Source organism: Elephas maximus, chromosome 4 (assembly GCF_024166365.1).
Source record: "Elephas maximus indicus isolate mEleMax1 chromosome 4, mEleMax1 primary haplotype, whole genome shotgun sequence".
NCBI lineage: Eukaryota > Metazoa > Chordata > Mammalia > Proboscidea > Elephantidae > Elephas > Elephas maximus.
Genome location: NC_064822.1, coordinates 170,399,702 through 170,419,416, shown reverse-complemented (window position 1 = coordinate 170,419,416; position 19,715 = coordinate 170,399,702). Strand labels below are relative to the sequence as shown.

General features: G+C 43.0%; 2 protein-coding genes across 2 annotated transcripts in view; one reads left to right on the top strand and one right to left on the bottom strand.

The window, feature by feature from the left end:
- The window catches only part of STAB2 (stabilin 2), a 213,803-nt gene that overhangs the window by 41,528 nt on the left and 152,560 nt on the right, over positions 1–19,715 (bottom strand). Inside the window, exons 44-53 of the mRNA XM_049884206.1 lie at positions 19,406–19,477; positions 15,164–15,283; positions 14,310–14,357; positions 12,700–12,783; positions 9,597–9,743; positions 8,661–8,801; positions 7,464–7,523; positions 5,824–6,000; positions 4,479–4,568; positions 1,087–1,233 (exon numbers count right to left, since the gene is read on the bottom strand). Coding sequence (XP_049740163.1) covers positions 1,087–1,233; positions 4,479–4,568; positions 5,824–6,000; positions 7,464–7,523; positions 8,661–8,801; positions 9,597–9,743; positions 12,700–12,783; positions 14,310–14,357; positions 15,164–15,283; positions 19,406–19,477 — 1,086 coding nt within the window. The remainder of the gene's footprint in view (positions 1–1,086; positions 1,234–4,478; positions 4,569–5,823; positions 6,001–7,463; positions 7,524–8,660; positions 8,802–9,596; positions 9,744–12,699; positions 12,784–14,309; positions 14,358–15,163; positions 15,284–19,405; positions 19,478–19,715) is intronic.
- Positions 1–19,715, top strand: part of NT5DC3 (5'-nucleotidase domain containing 3) — a 182,329-nt gene that overhangs the window by 114,479 nt on the left and 48,135 nt on the right. The window lies entirely within an intron of this gene.

Here is a 19,715-nt window from a genome sequence, read left to right as displayed (position 1 = left end):
GTTCTTTGAGGGCACAAATTCCCTGTTACAAAGAGCAGGACCCCGGCAGTGTCATGCAGGTATATTGTATAATGGCAGTGGGAAATGTGGATACATGTGTCAGTTCCATTATAAATTAGCTGTGATACTTTTGGCCAAGACTTGTATTCTTTGATTCTTAGTTCTATGATCTATAAAATAGAGATGATAATAATTCTTGCTCCTATTTGATCTGCAGGGGATTGGTATATGTGTGTGGGGGAATGATCCATTGAAAAAATGTGTGTGAATATACTTTGGAAATTATAAAGGTCACAACCCCTACAGCAGAAGAGACAATTGGTTTCATCTCTTACTTTGGCTGACTGGTTTCCTAAAAATCTGGGGCATTTATTGAGTGCTTACTAGGTGCCAGGTACTGATATCAATTGGTGTCAGATTTTGACATGTAAAATCACGTCACCTCTTTAAGACTCAATTTCCAAATAAACAAAGGAGCTGATGATAACTACTTCCAAGATTATTGTGAGGGTAAAAAAGTGAGCATGGAGCAAAATGGCTGGTCCAAAGGTGGTACTCAATAACTAGGTGCTGGATGGATGAATGGTGTGAAATGTGAAAATGCCTAGCATGGTGCCTGGCCCATGGATGTTCAGTCAATGTTGTTGAATGAACAGATAAAGGAATGGAAGTGTAGGTGGCATATATTAGATTGAATCATATGAAATTGCCATTTTTGTAGGTAAAAAATGGTCAAATATGGCAATTTCATATGACTTAATCTTGCAGAAACTAAAAAAATGGTTGTTGAAAGAATGAGTGAATGACTAAATGGATGGATGGATTTGCAAATGACTCATGGTTGGTATCCAATGACTGTTTCCTTAATGATGAAGGCATTAATGGATGGGTGGGCAGGTGTGCCAGGCCTGTGTAGAGCTAAGTAGATGCTCATTAATTCTGAAGTCACTTGGCTCTCAGACCTCTTGGGTTCTGGGCTCACTGAGGACCAGCCCTTAGTGGTTCCATGACAGAATTCACTGTGTATCATAAAGACTGTTCTTTGACCCAGGGTTCCCTTATTAGAGTGTTGTTTTTGCAACTAACCGAGATATTGAAACTAGCAAAAGTGTCACAGCGGCCACCCAGCGTGGGGTCGATTAGCAGACAGTCGATGCCATAGGCCACACCCAGATCAAACAGCAGGTTCCGCTGCACAATTCTGCATGTTTGTCCGTTCAGAAACAGCTCGCCCTGAGAGAGAGAGAGAGAAGACAGTCAACAATCCTTCTCAATCTTCTCTTCTTTCCAGGCCATGTTATGTGACCAGCACCTGTAAGACTCAGAAAGAGCTGAAAACAAAAACAAAAAACAAAAAAAGCCCAAAATGAACACTGAGTGCTTATGATGTACCAGCTACTGTTCTAAGTGTTTTACCTGTGCAAAATCTTTTAATTCTCAACGTAGGATGTAGATACTATTATTAGTATGCCAATTTTGTTGTTGTTAGTTGTCGTAAAGTTAGCTCCTACTCATGGTAACCTTATGTATAACAGAATGAAATGCTGCCCAGCCTTGCGCCATCATGGCAATTGCTATGTTTGAGCCCATCGTTGTAGCCACTGTATCAATCCATCTCATGGAGTGTCTCGCTTATTTTTGCTGAACCTCCACTTTACCAAACATGATGTCCTTCTCCAGGGATTGGTCCCTCCTGATGATGCGCCCAAAGACAGCAAGACGAAGTCTTGCCATCCTCACTCTAGGGAAGGTGTACTTCCTCTAAGAGTGATTTGTTCTTTGATTTTACAGGTGAGGAATCTGAGGCAGTGAGGGCTTGAGAAACTTGCCCGAGGTCACACAGCCAGTAATGATTGGTGCAGGCATTCACATCCAAGCAGTTGGCCTCCAAGCCTACTCTCTTGACCACTCTGCAACACTGCCTCTCCCAAGGTAGAAGCGTGGGCAGTGGGGGTGACAGGGAGGAGTAGGGTTGACTGGCTACAGTTCAGGATAAACCTTGCTGACGTACGCACCTCATGTGCAGTAACTGAGTTTTCTTATTTAGTGCCAGCACCTAGCAAAGCTCTTGGTACAACTTTTGAAAATATACAAGTGATGGGCTTTAACTTTACAATGACAATAATAATAATAATTACTTATTTTTCACATGTACCAGGCATTGTCCAAACCGTGCTTTAGGTACATGATTTCACTTAATGCTTGCAGTAAATCTAGGGCTTCCTTCCCCAAGGTCACTCAGGTAATAAGTTGATGGACATATCCCTCCCCCAACTCCCAAAGAAGTAAAATGTTTTTAGGAAGTCCTGTGAAAAGAAAAAAAGATAAACCTCAACATCTGTTTACTGATGGAATGGACATAGTGTGACTAGTGGAACGAACACCTGAAAAGTGTGATTGAAGCCCTGATGCTTCACTTACTTGCTGCGTGAACATGGGCAAGCCCCTGAACTTCTCCAGGGTTTGTATTTTTCGACCAGGTAAGTAGGGTTAATAATTCTTAGTGTATGTTGTTCTTGTTAGGTGCTGTTGGGTTGGTCCCGGCTCATAGCGACCCTGTGTACAACAGAATGAAACACTGCTCGATGCTGCACTAGCCTCACAATCGTTGTTATGGTTGAGCCCATTGTTGCAGCCACTGTGTCAATCCATTTTGTTGAGGGTCTTCCTCTTTTCCGCTGACCCTCTACTTTACCAAGCATGATGTCCTTCTCCAGGGACTGGTTCTGCCTGATAATATGTCCAAAGCATGTGAGATGAAGACTTGCTGTTCTTGCTTCTAGTGAGTATTCTGGCTGTACTTCTTTCAAGACAGATTTGTTTGTTCTTCTGGCAGTTCATGGTGCATTCAGTATTCTTCCCCAACGCCTTAATTCAAAAGCATCAATTCTTCTTTGGTCTTCCTTTTTCATTTTCTAACTTTCACATGCATATGAGGGGATTGAAATCACCATGGCTTGGGTCAGGCATACCTTAGTCCTTAAAGTGACATCCTCGCTTTTTAGTACTTTAAAGAGGTCTTTTGTAGCCAATTTGCCCAATGCAATGTGTTGTTTGATTTCTTGACTGCTGCTTCCATGGGTGCTGATTGTGGATTCTAGTGAAATGAAATTCTTGACAACTTCAATCTTTTCTCTGTTTATCATGATGTTGCTTATTGTCCAATTGTGAGGATTTCTGTTTTATGTTGAAGTGTAATCCATACTGAAGGCATACAGTAAGGGCTTCAAGTCCTCTTCACTTTCAGCAAGCCAGGTTGTGTCATCTGCATAACGCAGGTTGTTAATGAGTCTTCCTCCAATCCTGATGCCCCATTCATCTCCATATAGTCCAGCTTCTTGGATTATTTGCTAAGCATACATTTCTTAATGTATATAATTTTTTTTTATAATTCTTAATGTATAGGGTTATTATAAAAATCAAACTAAACAATCTGTTGCAAAGTGTTCTGAAAATTAAATGTCCACCGAACACTCTCATACGTCGTCTCTGATAGGTGTCCACCTTGGTTTATAGAGATGGCACAGCTGATCTCAAGAGTGCAGGTATATTGCGATAACCTAGAAGTTGGAAGGTAAAGATGCTGACAGTCTTCAATTTAGTGTAAATTCAGTGCAATTCCAATCCAAACCTCAAAGGGATTCTTGTCATGAGATGTAAGTGTAATGCTGTATGGGACTTCTCAGAAGGTTCTTTAAAGGGAATTGATGCATTTGGGGGATGCATCCCTTTTGCCTTCCTCCTCCTCTTTCCTGGAACATAGACATGATGGCTGGAGCTCCAGTAGCCATTTTGGACCTCGAGGTGACTTTGAGGCTGAAACCATGTGCTGCAGAGCAGAAAAATAGAAGGCACTCCCCCCTGCAGCTGCCACACTAGACCTGGGTTGGCTACCTCCAGGTTTCCTTTACAAGAGAGAGTCAATTCTTGTGTATTTAAGCCATTGCCATTTTGGGGTTTCCATTTTATGCAGTTGAACTAGTCCTATCAGACCCATTCATCATATGGAATTATGGGAAGGTAGACTTGTTGAGGAACTAGCCAGGAAAGGAGAAAATTGCAAACTTGCTCTCTGTTGGCTGATCTAGCAGGGATAGCCAAGTAAGAGGGTTGGGAGTGAGGCCATGCTAGGGCTGAGAAGGAAAGGAAAGCAATGCCAGTGAAATTCCTGCTTCAGGGAAGTGTCTCACACTGGAAAATAAATGTTCTATCCCCCCCCCCAACCCCAACTAATCTGTAAGTGACTCTCCACGAGTATAGGGGGCTCGCTGCCACCTGTGACAAGGGCTTAGGCTGGCACGGTCTTATGAGGTTTTTCATACCCACTTACGTACTTTAAGAGGACATACCCCTGAAGGCAGTGAGAGAAGCCAGTAAGGCTGGCTGTAAATGGAGGAAAAAATGAACTCCTTGAAGAAGCATGGCTGGGGAAGTGGCTTGTGAATGTGTCCCAGGCCCACCTGATTGACGGTACTTACAATCTCACTGCTAGCTCCACACTTCACGCTCAACTCCGAGCCTTGCAGAGTCTTCCAGGCAGCAGATCTGGGGAGATCCACTGCTAAAACCTGTAGAAGCAATGGTGCCATGTTAATATCCTAAGTTTGAGCTGAAGAGGGGCCCAAAGGACCTTTGCCAAGAAACCAAATTCAGATGCATGTTTTTCCAAGAGTTATAGTGATTTCAGCTTTAAAATGACAACAAGTATAATAAGAAAGTAGAGGAATCATGGAATGGGTTGTCTAGGAGGTTGGAATTTCCTTCTGAAGGGCAAGTCTCAGCTAGCTAGTTTGGGTTCACTAGCCCTTCCATCCCCTTGTCTATGCTTGGGAGTCCATGGAAGGCGATATGTTGGTGTATGAAGCTGGTAACAGGAACAGTAGTTTAAGTGCTGGGAAATGGCATTGGATGTTACGAATTAACCAAAGTTAGGGCTTTTGGAATTCTTGGACTTGACAGACTCACTCCTGGAGAAAAACACGGGCCCTGGTTGAGGACCCAGAGTGACAGAGTTTTAGCAAGAGCTTCTATGTTCCTACGTGGCCTTGCTTCCCTGATCACAGTTGATCCCAGATGATTAATCAGATCTTTGCCTGAACATTATGGAATTGGGAGAGAAAGAGTTCATCTGGAAAAGCTTGGGAACTGTTGCCAGCAGCCATTTCACATGGCAAGAGTAAAAGCTAATCTGTAGTAAAAGAAAAGCGTCATGGTCTTGGGTATGGGTTAAAGTTAGAAAGATAATAATAATGGCGGTCCCAAGAAGCAGAAGCAAGCCTGTGAGCTTCGGGGAACCCAGGAAGTCTTTGCTTTCTCTCTCCTGACCTCCTGTAGAAGTCTAGATGAGCAGTACCTCTTTCTGCCATAGGGATATTTAGGAAGGCTTGGGGGCTACTTTCTCAAGGAGGCAGAGATTGGAGTGATGTATCTACCAGCCAAGGAATACCAAAGATTGCTTGGAGCCACCAGAAGCTAGGAAGAGGCACGGAAGGATTCTTGGGAGGGAGCATGGCCCTGCCCAAACCTTGATTTCAGAATTCTACCTTCCAGAACTGTGACAGAACAAATACCTGATGTTTTAAGCCACGCTGTTTGTGGAAATTTGTTATGGCAGCCCTTGGAAACTAATACACAAGGTAAGGGTGTATCTTCTCCTTGAGGTCAATTGACTCTGGCCAGTCAGAGGAAGACACAGTGGGTGTGGGGGTGCTCAGGCTTTCCTCCCACCACACTCTGACTATTCCTGGGCCGCAGTGTCTTGGTGTCTGGATTTTATCACTTGTGGGCCATTCCTGTACTCACTTCTGCATGAAAACAAAATACCTTGGAATCTCGGATCACATGGAACTTCAAGTACTCCTTCAGCTTGTCCTTGTTCTCTTGGTTGAAGAGGAAGTCCTGTTGTTGAGTGGGTAAGGCTTGGAGAGCTTGGTCCGTGGGCCAGAAGAGAGTGACCGGGATGTGGATGGGATCAGTGATGAGATTCAGCAAGCCGGCATCCTGAAACACAGTAAACAGCCCTGTGTGGCATGTGCACACCCAATGCAGCAGAGCCCTGCTATGTGGGTGGGCGTCTCTGAGGACCAAAGGAAGGCAGAGGGCCCCTGTGTGCTCTGTCCCAGGTTTACTGGGACTCTGGCAGGTGCAAAAGTGACATAGCTGGAAAACAAAAGTTCATCATACTCCAGCCTTTTGGACTCACATTTTCTTAGAAAGCAAAGAAGTGGACCAAATTCTAGCCTTTTGCTAAATAGGAAAATAAACTTAAGTTGAGTATCTTTTCTTTTCTACTACTCCTACCCAAATATTTAGTTTCTGGAGACCAGCTTAGTATTTTTCTCATATTTCATTAAAAAAAATGAAACTTACATAATATTGACATATTCCTGTATAATTGTAAGAATTCTGGATCATATATACCCCAAAAGAAATGACCAGATGAATGGGGAAGAATTATTCTGAGAGTCTTCTATAGACCAGGTGCATTGCATACATTTTTTTTCCTTTCAATGTTTCCAACAATCCTATTACGTTGGCTTTATTATCCCCTTCTTGGAGACTCAGAGAAGTTTTCTAACGTTCCATGAAATCTCGTGTTTCACCAGACCTTAGTGCACAGGTGTGGGCATGACTATAAGGTTTTGGGGTTGGGCGGGAAGGCAAAGATTACCTGTCTGTGACATCCTTGGAGATTCTAATTTCGAACAACTAGCAGTCTTCATTTCTACAATGCTTCCTTGGGAGTCTGAGATCCAGACCATTTTGGGAACCACTGGTCCAGTGTGGAGGTTTATACAGTGTGCTTTGGGGGACCCCAGTGTTCTTAAAGCCCTTTGGAGACTTCTCGGTGTTTGTTGGGGGGAAGGGAGCCTCAGAAGACTCTGGCCTTCTCCCTGGCTCTCCTCTACAATCTGTTTTTTGAACAGAAAGTTTCTCTACTCAATTTGTGGGAACAGTTTTTGAAGTCAGAAAGATATGGTTGTGAATTCTATTTCTACCTGTCTCATAGGAGGCATAGATTCCCTAATTCTCTACCTCAGCTTCCCCATCTCTACAATGGGGTTGAAAATTCCTACTTCCCAGGCTCCTTGGTAGGAGGACTGAATCACAGAGGTAAAGTACCTGCTACAGGGACCAGCATGTGCTAGTTCTGTTCCCTTCCCCCAACCTCAAATACTTCAGTTTCTAACTCAGTCAATGTACATTATCCATCTGAACAAACCACTCAACATTTTGAGCCTGGAGTAAAAGAGAATGACTTTGCTCTCCAGAAACACAGGACTTCCCCACATAAATCCCGTGACAGTTGATTGGTGCCAAAAAACAAAACAAAACAAATAAACACGACAACAACAGAAATAACGAACTCAAACCCCCAAAACCAAAATAAAAACCAACCCCCCAAAAATTCAGGTAGATAATCCCGAGTTAACTTCTCTCCTAGGTTTTTTTTTTTTTTTTACCTGTATTAAGTTGCTAAATTTGGTGTAGCCATGGTTTTTTGCCACTGTCGTAAGATTTTGCTGCAAAGATAATAAGAATGAGAATGGTACCTTTCTTCATATGTTTCACAAAGCACTTGAACAAAAGCTCAACTGAGTAAAATAAAGGGAAACATGACCGGTACTGTAGGTTGCTCATTACCACCCATTCTACCTCTGTGCTACCCATGACTTTCTGCATTAAAGATGCTAGAAAGCTGAGCACAACGTTTTCTCAGACTCCCTTGCAGCTAGAGTTCCATAGGTTAAATAGAGTCCACCAAGCAGAAGCACTTGTCAAGACTTGATGGTGGAAGGAAACAACCTAAGGCAATAATGGTTGCTAGCAGGGAGATCAGATCTTCTGGCAAGCACGATGGTGGAGGCATCTGGTGTCCAGTCTCTAGCATCCGAGAAGGTGAGGCTAGAGCAGGCGTTCTCTCCTTGCAGGCATCCCTGAGATGCTTTGTTACCAGCTGTGTGGCACCTGAGTTAAGCGCTGGCCTTCCAAGAGATTTATTGATACTAAATCTCCTTTTTGTCTAAGCTAGGTATGATGGATTCTGTTGTTGGCAATGAAGAATCCTGACCAACAGTAATAAATAATCATAAAAGTTAAAATTGTCTTTTCCCATCAATTGAGAAAGAGCTTTACTCCAGGGTTAGTTTTATATAATTATATATCTGTGATAACCCACTGCTGTCAAGTCAATTCTGACTCATAGCGACCCTGTAGGGCAGAGTAGAGCTGCCCCACAGGGTTTCCAAGAAGCGGCTGGTGGATTCAAACTGCCAACCTTTTGGTTAGCAGCCAAGCTCTTAACCACTGTGCCACCAGGGCTCATATGAGTCAGAATTGACTTGACAGCAATGGGTTTGTTTGTTTTTAATGTCTGTGATATGATAGCTCTCTCTCTCTCCCTGCCCTCCAAATCTGTGCAAGACCACTAGCCCTTTTGGATACTTAAAAAAATACTTATAAAATCCATTTATCTATTAGAAAACAGGCTTTTACTTATTTACTTCTTACTAAGAATAATGTTTACTAGGCTTTTAATGACAGCTTCAGATTGAAGCAGCAAAATTAAAATGTTTCAAATAAAGCCTCAAAATCAGAATTAAGATAATAATGTATTCTGGCTCATCCCATGCTGAGCATACATCAGTGAGTTTACCCACCAGAATCCTTCCAGAGGCATCTCTGGGGGCGATAAGCAAGTTTTTTGGGGAAAGTAACTTGTCTATGATGTGGATGACTCCGTTGGTACTGATGATATCACTGGATATGACCTTAGTATCATTATTTAAATACACTGTGTCCTGAAATCAACCAAAACAGAAAAAAAGAAATGAACACACAGAGAAATAGACACAAAACCGATTCTTCCAGAATGCCACAGTAACACGTTAACTCATCATGAAAGTGAACGACATTTAAGTAGAGCTGTGGGCAAAATCTGAAGACCTAAGTCACTCAAGAATCTTAGTATTATTTTTATTATTAAAAAAATGAGGCAAGAATGTATTTTTCACCCAGAAAGTTTAATAGTAAATGATTGATTGAAACAGTCATTTCACTGTGATTCTCAAATTTGAAATAAATAAGCATATCAAAATTGGCTTCTCTTCAACATGTGTGTCTCCCCTACTTTTTCTCCTTTACAATGAATTCTACAGCCACCATTTGTCTTCATTTCAGGGAGGGACAGGACCAGCATGGCCAAGTGGCTTTGATCAAAAGCTTTCCTCTTTCTCCATTTTCTGTCCAATGAATGCCACCAAAAATAGTTCCAATGACTGCCTGGAGCGGCCCTACCTCTGAAGGTGGATTCCAGATCTAATATTTACTCACTCCGTGACCTTGGACAAGTTACTTAACCTCTCTGAGCTCATTTTCCTTTTTTGTAAATTGGGAATAACAATAGAATCTATATTATGGGGCTGTTTTGAGGATTAAATGAACTAGTACATATCCAATACTTAGAATAGCCTGGCATATAGAAATCACTCAACATAGGTTAGTTGTTATTAATCATTATTGCTGTCTTACTCTGAGGAAGAGGAGGGGAGAGGGCCCAAGGAGAGTGAGTACCTTCCTTAGGTTGCCTCACTTACCTGAGAGACAGAGATGGCAATCGACTCCCCTTGGAGGGAAGTTGCATTTGGGGTCAGTTTCAGGTTTTCCATAAGCAGCTGGTGGCAGGCGATCACATGATACCGAAGAACCTGGGGCATTACGCCCTGTTTGTCCCAGTCTGCAACCTGCAACAGATCAGGGGGTCCATGAGCTTTTTGTTCCAACCTTCCCTTGGGATCTCCTCTCTTGCATCCTCTCCCCTGCATCTCTCTCCCCACCCAGGCCCTGGGAAGTGGATGCTCAAGGTTGGCTTGTGGTCAGGGTTACAGGCTAGAGGCTGTCAGGCAAGAGAGAGAAAGTGGCTTTTTAGTTCCCTGCCTTCCTCCATTGCAGAATCTCAGAGCAGAGGCAACTTGGAGTTCTCTAGTCCAGCATTTCCCAACACGCCTTCTAAAGACCACAAATCTGATGAGGTGCCACTTGAAAAAAAAGGTTTTTCTGTGATGTATGTTGGGAAACACTGCATGGTACATCCCCCTCCTGGAGAAGTGCCAGGGCCAGATTGAAACCTTTAATATGGAAAAGATCGCAATGCTTCTGTGTTTGTAAATCAAAACACAAATGATATTAGCCATAAAGTAAGTGTAATAAAAATTCCACAAAGTTTTGTTTCCCGATAACTCTTCAGATGCTTTTTTTTTTTTTTTTGAACTATGAAATTCTTTCAAAAATTATTTTTGGATCTTGCTTTTGCTGGTGTCCAAAATGTGTGCATAGAAGGGAGGTATGTGGGTGGTGAAGAAAACCAGCACTGGAGCCAGGTTTGAGGCCTAGTTCCACCACTTGCTAGTCATGTGACCTTGGGAAAGTTGCTTCCCTCAATGTCATCAGTGGTAAAATTGGGATAATAATAGTACTTATCTTACAGGGTTGTCATGAGAATTAAATGGGTTAATCTAAGTCAGGCATTCAGAACGGTGCCTGGCATACTTAATGAATGTTAGCTATTGTTAATGGGTAATCCAGTATGAAGCATCCTCATGAACAGCAAAGGCTCTGAGAAGTCCTGAAAAAGAGAACTGGCTTAAATATCCTTAATCCAGTTCTCTCTCTCTCTCCCTTTTTGTCTGTTTGTGTTCTTCTCAAAAGGGGAGAACGTGCTTGGCATTTCTCGAAGTAAAAAAATTGAAGAAAAATTCATCTCTACTTGCAATATTGAAGGATTCTAGGGGGAAAATATTAAACACATCAAGAGAAGATGGAAGGCATACAACAGAGTTGCTATACCAAAAAGAATCAGTTGACTTTCAAGCATTTCAGGAGGAAGCATATGACCAGGAACGAATGGTATTGAAGGAAGAGGTCCAAGCTGCACTGAAGGCATTGGTGAAAACAAGGCTTCAGGAACTGACGGAATACCAATTGAGATGTTTCAACAAACAGATGCAGCACTGGAAGTGCTCACTCATCTATGCCAAGAAATTTGGAAGACAGCTACCTGGCCAACCAACTGGAAGAGATCCATATTTATGCCAATTTCCAAGAAAGGTGATCCAACCAAATGTGGAAATTATCAAACAATATCATTGATATTGCACTCAGGTAAAATTTTGCTGAAGATCATTCAAAAGTGGCTGCAGCAGCACATGGACAGAGAAGTGCCAGAAATTCAAGCCGAATTCAGAAGAGGATGTGGAACCAGGGATATAATTGCTGATGTCAGATGGATCCTGGCTGAAAGCAGAGACTACCAGAAAGAGGTTTACATGCATTCTATTGACTATGCAAAGGCATTTGACTGTGTGGATCATAACAAATTATAGGTAACATCACAAAGAATGGAAATTCCAGAACACTTAATTGTACTCACGAGGAACCTGTACATAGATCAAGAGGCAGCTGTTTAAACAGAACAAGGGGATACTGCATGGTTTAAAGCCAGGAAAGGTGTGCGTGAGTGTTGTATCCTTTCACCATACCTATTCGATCTGTATGCTGAGAAAAATAATCTGAGGAGCTGGACCATATGAAGAAGAATGGGGCATCAGGATTGGAGGAAGACTCATTAACAACCTGTTATACAGATGACACAACCTTGCTTGCTGAAAGTGAAGAGGACTTGAAGCACTTACTGATGAAGATCAAAGACTACAGCCTTCAGTATGGATTACATCTCAACATAAAGAAAACAAAAATCCTCACAACTGAACCAATAAGCAACATTATGATGAATGGAGAAAAGACTGAAGTTGTAAAGATTTCATTTTCTTGGATCCACAATCAACACCCAGGGAAACAGCAGTTAAGAAATCAAAAGACACATTGCATTGGGCAAATCTGCTGCAAAAGAAGTCTTTAAAGTGTTAAAAAGCAAAGACTTCACCTTAAAGGCTAAGGTACGCCTGACCTAAGCCATGTTGTTTTCAATCGCCTCATATGCATGCGGAAGCTGGACAATGAATAAGGAGGACTGAAGAAGAATTGACCCCTTTGAATTGTGGTGTTGGCAAAGAATATCAAATATACCTTGGACTGCCAAAAGAACAAACAAATCTGTCTTGGAAAAAGTACAGCCAGAATGCTTCTTAGAAGCAAAATGGCGAGACTACATCTCACATACTTTGGACATGTTATCAGGAGGGATCAGTTCCTGGCAAAGGATATCATGCTTGGTAAAGTAAGGGTTAGTGAAAAAAAGGAAGACCTTCAACGAGATGGATTGACACAGTGGCTGCAACAATGGGCTCAAGCATGGCAACAGTTGTGAGGGTGGTGCAGGACTGGGCAGTGTTTCATTCTGTTGTATATAGGGTCACCATGAGTTGGAACTTTCTTGACGGTACCTAACACCACCAAACGGGAGCTTTGGATCACTTGGGAATTATTGATCGTCTCCAACCTCCTACGCAATTCACAATATACTTTAGAGTGTCTCTGGCCAGTGGTTACCCCAAATCCGCTTGGATGCTTTCCCTGACAGGGAATCCCTATACCCAGAGACAGCGTCTTTCATTGATGGTCAGCTCCAGCTGATTATAATTCCGCTGTCCAGAAATGTCTCCAGTGTGAGTTCCAAAATGAGGCCCAAAGACTGTGTTCCAGCCCCAGATTTCCTCCACCTGCCCACTGCCACGTGCTTACCCGGGCTTCCTTGTCAAAGGCTGCTGATAAAGGTGCAAAGACGGTGAAGGGGCCTGGGCCAACCAGGTCTCGCACAGAATGCTCCTGAGGAAAGGAAGGTGAGGGGCCCCATGTTACTTACTTAATATAAATAGAGACAGGGCTGAAACAATAGCAGAAAGACAGAGAGAGAGAGAGAGAGAGAGGTGGTTGCAAAAGGGAGCGATAACTGAGTGAGATCTGTGTTTAGTCTTGGATTCAAATTCAAACCCAGATTCTCTGTCATTAAACAGCGATGTTTATTTTTCTGGTTAGAAATCAATGTGTTTATTTTATCAAAGATTTTGAAAATGCAGAATAAAGAAAAAAATAACTACTATAGTCTTCCTACCCAGAATTAACCCCTGTATTTTTAGGTATTCTTGTCCAGTGTTTCTTCTACATATAAATATTTTACATAATTGGGATAGTAATATAAATATAAATAATAAGATGATTTACTTAACTGTTCTAAATATCTTATTGCCAATTCTAAGCTCATATGGCTATCTATATTCTAGTTTTTTAAAAAATAATTTTATTCTTAGAGTTTTTTAATAGGTTATTCTTCAATAAAGGAGCCCTGGTGGTACAGTGGTATAGTGGTTAAAGCACTTAGCTGCTAACCGAAAGATCAGGGGTTCAAACCCACCAGCTACTCTGTGGGAGAAAGATGTGGCAGTCTGCTTCCATAAGGATTATGGCCTTGGACACTCTATGGGGCAGTTCTACTCTGTCCTCTATGGCCTGAGTCAGAATCGACTCGACGGCAACGGGTGTTCAGTATATCTGGGACTTATTCAGATGTATAATGTGCAGAAAGATCTAATGTCATATTTGCACCCAAAGGCAGCCATTGGCCCAGTAATGCTTCTTTTCCCCAGTAGTGTGATGGGATTTTTTTCATATACTACATTCTGAAAAAAAAAACAAACAAAAAAACTTGTTGCCTTTGAGTCAATTACGACTCACAGTGACCCTGTAGTACTACATGTATTGTTATTAGCTGGTATCGAGTTGGCTTCCAACTCATGGTAACCCCGTGCACAAACAGGATAAAACATTGCCCAGTCCTGTGCCACCTCCGTTGTGGATCAGACAACGTTCCATTGTGATCCATAGGGTTTTCATTGGCTGATTTTCAGAACTAGATCTCCAGGCCTTTCTTCCTAGTCTGTCTTAGTCTGGAAGCTCCACTGAAACCTGTCCAGTCCCATAACAACACTGAAGTCTCCACTGACGGGCAGGTGGTGGCTATGCATGAGGTGCACTGACCAGGAATTGAACCTGGATCTCCTGCATGGGAGGTGAGAATTCTACCATTGAACCTACATGTAGACTACATTCATATGCTGCATTCATATAGTACAGTGGGTCCAGTGCAGTGTACATTCCCCTCTTTCATGTTGGCCACCTGAGGCCTGAGAGATGAAGTCTACAAATGATCAAACAACAGAGTGCATTCCGGAAATCCAGGCCCAGCCCCCCACCCAGACTTTCTCCTACCCCCACCAATTCTGGAGGCTACAGGTTTGTGCTGTATCTGGCTGGAGACCCAACTCTTGCAGCTAGACAGGCACACATAGTCTTACCATCAACTGGAAGAAATACTGGGACGTTTTTGGGTTCTTGGGAAGCTCCTGCAAACAAAGACGGTAGCTTCATTTAACGCCTGTGAATTAAGCACTTTTAATGCCTGTGAATTAAGCAGGATGTCACTGAATGATTTCTCTAAAGTCATGAGTCTCTGCCTGCCCCTCAATGGAAATGTGCAAAAACAGGCCTTACTGCAGTTTCACCAATAAGCTTAAAATTGATGTTCAGTGTGACTATGTGGATACACTCTGAGCTGCAAAAACTTTCTGGACTTTCCATCTGCTTTATCAAAGAAAAGTCCAGCCATTTCCAGAAGCTTCTGAGCTTTAAGAGCACTTAAAAAAGTTTAAATATTTAAAAAATCAGCTATAGGTTTATGGTAGATTTGGTTACTCTATAAAGCTCCTTTCTAAGCCAAATAGCATTTACTTTATATTAGGCAGAAACTTGGATTATGCTATCTTATCCTTCATGTGCAGTGTGTGTGTGTCCTTTATACACTTTATTTCATTTAATTCCTATAACCACCTGATGATGCTGGTACCATTATTATTCTCTTTTACAGATTAGAAAGCAAATCTATACAGAGTGATGTAATATGCCCAAAGTCACAAAGTTACTAGCTGGCAGAGCTGAACTCAAACCCAGTTGTTTCTGCCTCCAGAACCGTTGACCTTAATCAATACATTATGCCCTTTTCCATGGCCAGTGAATTCCCACAGGTGGATAAAATTTCATTTCATTGCCAGTTTCTATCTTTCACATTTTTATAGAGCTCTACATTTTACAAAGCTTTCACACATTCCTTAGCTACTTGGATTTTCTGAACAGTTAGGGAAGTAGGGTTTACCTGATATATGTTGCCTCGGCAGGTAAATCCATCCCCAGTGTAGTTTGGCTTACAGGTACAGGTCCTTTCATCTTGTCCAGTGTGATTGCAGATAGCAAATTCACTACAGCCGCCATTTTCCTGGTGAAATTTCCAATGGGAGATCAGACCAGTTAGTTTGCCAGCTTTGTTAATATTTGTAAAACAATTCTGCATTGATATTTATTTCTTTTCTCTGGGGTCAGATTACGTAATAAGCAAGGCAAGCAAGGGCTTATTTGTGCCTACTTACTAATCTGTAGTGACCAATTTCACCTGTTTTTGGCCACATCAAAGACGTGGTGAAACCCATGTGAAATTGTTCACTACAGATTAGTAAGTAGGCACAGGTAAATCCATGCTTACCTTGCTTACTGGGTTATCCATAACCCTGTCAGGGACTGTAACTTCGAAAAGAGGTTTTGATTCTGTAGGAAGGTGATGTAGGGTTGGGAGACAGATGGCAGCCATACGTCTTCAATGTGATGAAAAATGTGCAATTGTTCACTATAGATGATCTGGTAAGCAACGTAAGCACCATGCATACCTTACCTATTGGATAATCCACCCCTGTTTGTCTCAGTCGCTAACTTTGACTAGTTTACTTGACTTGCCCTTTTCCTGAATTTGCCTTCCAATTTCCTTAGGGTGGTGGGAGTCATCTTATTCACTTAGCCTTACATCTGCAGATGGCAGGCCCATCTGAGTAGATCTTTAGCCCTGAATGAATAAGCCCAGGGTTGCCAAATTAAAAGTTTCTCTGCACCTAGGAGTTGACTAAAAACTACCAATTTTGTTTGCCACTTCTCAGCTTTAAGGTAAATTCTGATTCTATCATAGGAAAGGTCATGATAAGCAGCTAGAAGGCCAACCATTTGCCATTGCTTCAACTCTGACTCACGGCGACCACATGTGTGTCAGAGTAGAACTGTACTCTATAGGGTTTTCAATGGCGGATTTTTTGGAAGCAGATTGCCAGACTTTCATCCTATGTGCCACTGGGTGGACTCGAACTGCCAATCTTTTGGTTAGCATCGAAGCACGTTAATCCTTTGCAGCATCAGGGACTCCTACCCAAGTAGGGTGGGTTCTAAATCTAATCACTTCTGAGTTATGGAAAGAGCAGAACGGGCACAGAAACAGGCACAGAGAGAAGAGGAAGAGAAACAGTGGAGACAGGTGTATCTACAAGGATTGCTGGCAGCTACTAGAAGTTGAGATAGATAAGGGCCTCCCTCCAGAGCCATACCCTGAAGTCGGACTCCTGGCCTCCTGAACCGTGAGAAAATAATTTCTGTTCTTTAAAGCCACCCACCTGTGGTGTTTGTGTTACAGCAGCACACGGTAATTAAGACACCCCCAAACTCCATGGTCTGGGGCTGGGACAGTGTTTTTCTTACTGCGCATTGCCACTTCCAAACCGTCTCTACTCCCTCATCCTTGAAAAGCCCCGGTTCCCTGGGAGCGCTTGGTATCGACAGTCTCTACCTGCTCTTCCCCACTTTGTCCTAACAGTGGCACGTAGATCACCATCTATTTCTCTAGTATCACACCGGTCATTGTCATTGATAGATTCAACATCCCTGCCGGTGACCTCTCCTGCACTTGCCCTCTCACTTCCTGCCTCCTCTGTTCCTTGACCCCACCCTACTCTGCCTCAGCCACCCCTCCCTGGGCCACCCCCTAACTTTGTTGTTGATATTAAAACGGATGTCTACGGAAATCTCTATCTCAGCACCCTTCTCTCTCTGACCGCCAACTTTGATCATTTCAACTGACCTCTTCCAACGCCATGCCTCCAACCTTCTTTGGCCCCAGTGACCTCCTCTCCTTTGAGCCTACGTCTTTCTCATCTACATTCCCTGCCTACCTACTGGCCCACTCTACCACCTGGTCCTCCCGTTGTGTTAGCCTAGCCCAGATGGCAAAGCAGAGTCCTGGGATTCCTGCCTCCTCTCTCCCTCTGTCACAGTATCTTGGCAAAACCCTAGCCCACCTGTCCCCGAGTTCCTGTTCCTTCTGCACCTGCTCTGAGTGTGTCACATGTATGTACTGCCTGGACTCCCTCTAAAGCTATGTACATAAATGTCCTGGCCTCTATCCTGGGCCAGGTTGGGATCCTGGCTCTGCCATCTACTGGCTGTGAGGCCTTGGTAAGGCATCTTGATCTCTCTGAGCCTCAGTTTCCTCCTCTGTAAAATGGAGATAATGAGTAACTGCCTCAAGGAATTATTGTAGGGATTAAATGAGCGAATGTTTATAAAGTGTTATTAGCACTTTAATTTCCCTCTCCTGGAGAAGACCATTTCACGCCTTTGCCTCTTTCCTCAACTCTCAGTCACTGCCCCTTACTCTCAAGTGATGAGCTTGACCAATATTTCTTGAAGAACCAAGTAACACTTTGTAAACATCTGTCTCTGGATAGCTCTAACATTCTACCTCGAGTTGAGTAGAAATCTGTTTTCTTGCACTGTCCATCCAGTAATCCTAGTCCTATTGCTTGGACTCACACAGAATAAAAATAGAACTTTTTTGTCCTTAAAATGTTGATGGCAGCCTTTATCTCCCACCCCTACTCCTCTTCAGTGGAAAGAGAATTGGAAGAACCAATGGTGTGTGGGAGCCCTGGTGGCGAGGTGGTTAAGAGCTTGGCTGCTAACCAAAAGGTTGGCAGTTCTAATCTACCAGCAGCTCCTTGGAAACCCTATGGGCAGTTCTCTTCTGTCCTATAGGGTCTCTATGGGTTGGACTAGACTTGCCAGAAATGCGTTTAATGATGTGTGCACGGACGTGGGAGGGGTAAGTGGGGCCTCTACCCCTGTACTCTACCCTTTATTTTTGCTCTACGTGTGGAACCTAGAATTGGGCCCTTTATCTAGGGTTGAGCTAATATGTAGAATGGTGCTGGTGGTGGTGGTGGGAAGATGTATGGTGAGAGCAGAAGTCTCTTCATTAGTCTAGCTACTAGACCACTGTTAAGAGAGAACTCACTTTTGGAATGCTGCACATTATTGTTGACTTATATTGAACTCACTACTTATAAAGTACAGGAGAATAAGGTGTGGGCAGTTGCTGTGGGGTTAATCCAAGAAGGCTTCCTGGAGGAGGTGACTCTTGAGCCTTGTCTTAATGCTGGAGAGGATGGGGTGGATTTCTTTGAAGGAAATTGGTAATATGGGGGATGAGCAAGTGGACAGAGTTGGCTCAAATGTGCTGTGGCTGGGCTGAGAAATGTGGTTGACATGTTTATATAGAGGTCGTGAAATTCATGTTTTTTTTTTGTTCTTGAGTTTCCTCCCAGATTTCCACTGATGAAGGAAAGACATATTTCTGAGCTAAATAATGACCTGTTTAAAATGCTATGTTGGATACTTGTATCATAGCAGATAAATCAAGCTGGAAAAAATACTGGAATAGTAGAAACTACACACACACACACACACACACACACACACACACACACGGTTTACAGAGAAGACTCAAAGAACTGAATGTAATGCGAATGTTAGTTTTTAACCTCTTCATTAGGTTACCAGTTACCAGTTGCTGTCAAGTCAGTTCCAACTCATGGTAACCCCACTTGTATCAGAGTAGAACTGTGCTCCGTAGGGTTTTCAGTGGTTGATTTTTGGGAAGTAGATCACCAGGCCTTTCTTCTGAGGTGCCTCTGGGTGGACTTGAACCTCTGACCTTTCGATTAGCAGCTGAGTGCATTAGCCGTTTGTACCACCCAGGGACTCCTACCCATTAGTTACGTACGTAGAGAGTAAATAAAACAAAACAGAAAGCAGATAGTTGACATCAACACTCCTTACAAAGGTTAAGGAAACAGATTTCAGGCTGGATATTAAATCCCTTAGTTGACTCACGAGTGTTACTTAGCAAGACCCTGTTCTGGGTGCCATGGCCTGCCTTGGAGAGGTTTTTAATCCAGCTGGCCTTGAGGCACTTGCCTAAGCTGCATTTGGGAGAATCCTTGGTTAGCCATGGATACCTGGTCACCTCTATATTCTACAGTCTAGAGGGCAGGCTGGGGGTTGTTGCACCTTCTCTGCTTTCTCCCCAACATTACAACTGGAACATGAGGGTGAAATGAGCCTCACTGTCCAGAAGCAGCTCTGATGCTTCCAATGTGATGTCACACCAACCCACATCCCCTAGGAGGGGCACATGAGGCCCCTGAGGCCTGACTTCTGAGCTTCTTGGGTTCAGAGCTGTACTCACGGTTAGGCAGATGTTGATGAGCGTGCAGCTCTTTCCATCTCCAGTGTATTTTGGCAGACAGTTACAGACAGCCTGTGCGGGGGAGAGGATAGCGGGGTTACTTCACAGATCGATTCTGTGAACTGGTCACATGAACCGGCTCTCAGACTCTAATCCCACAATGGTAAGTGTAATATCCTATATTTTGCATTGGTAATAGCTATTCTCCTCCCTCTGTCAGTTTGTCCTACTGTGGTGGCTTGCGTGTTGGAAGCTATGCCAAAAGTATTTCAAATACCAGCAGGGTCACCCATGGTGGACAGGTTTCAGC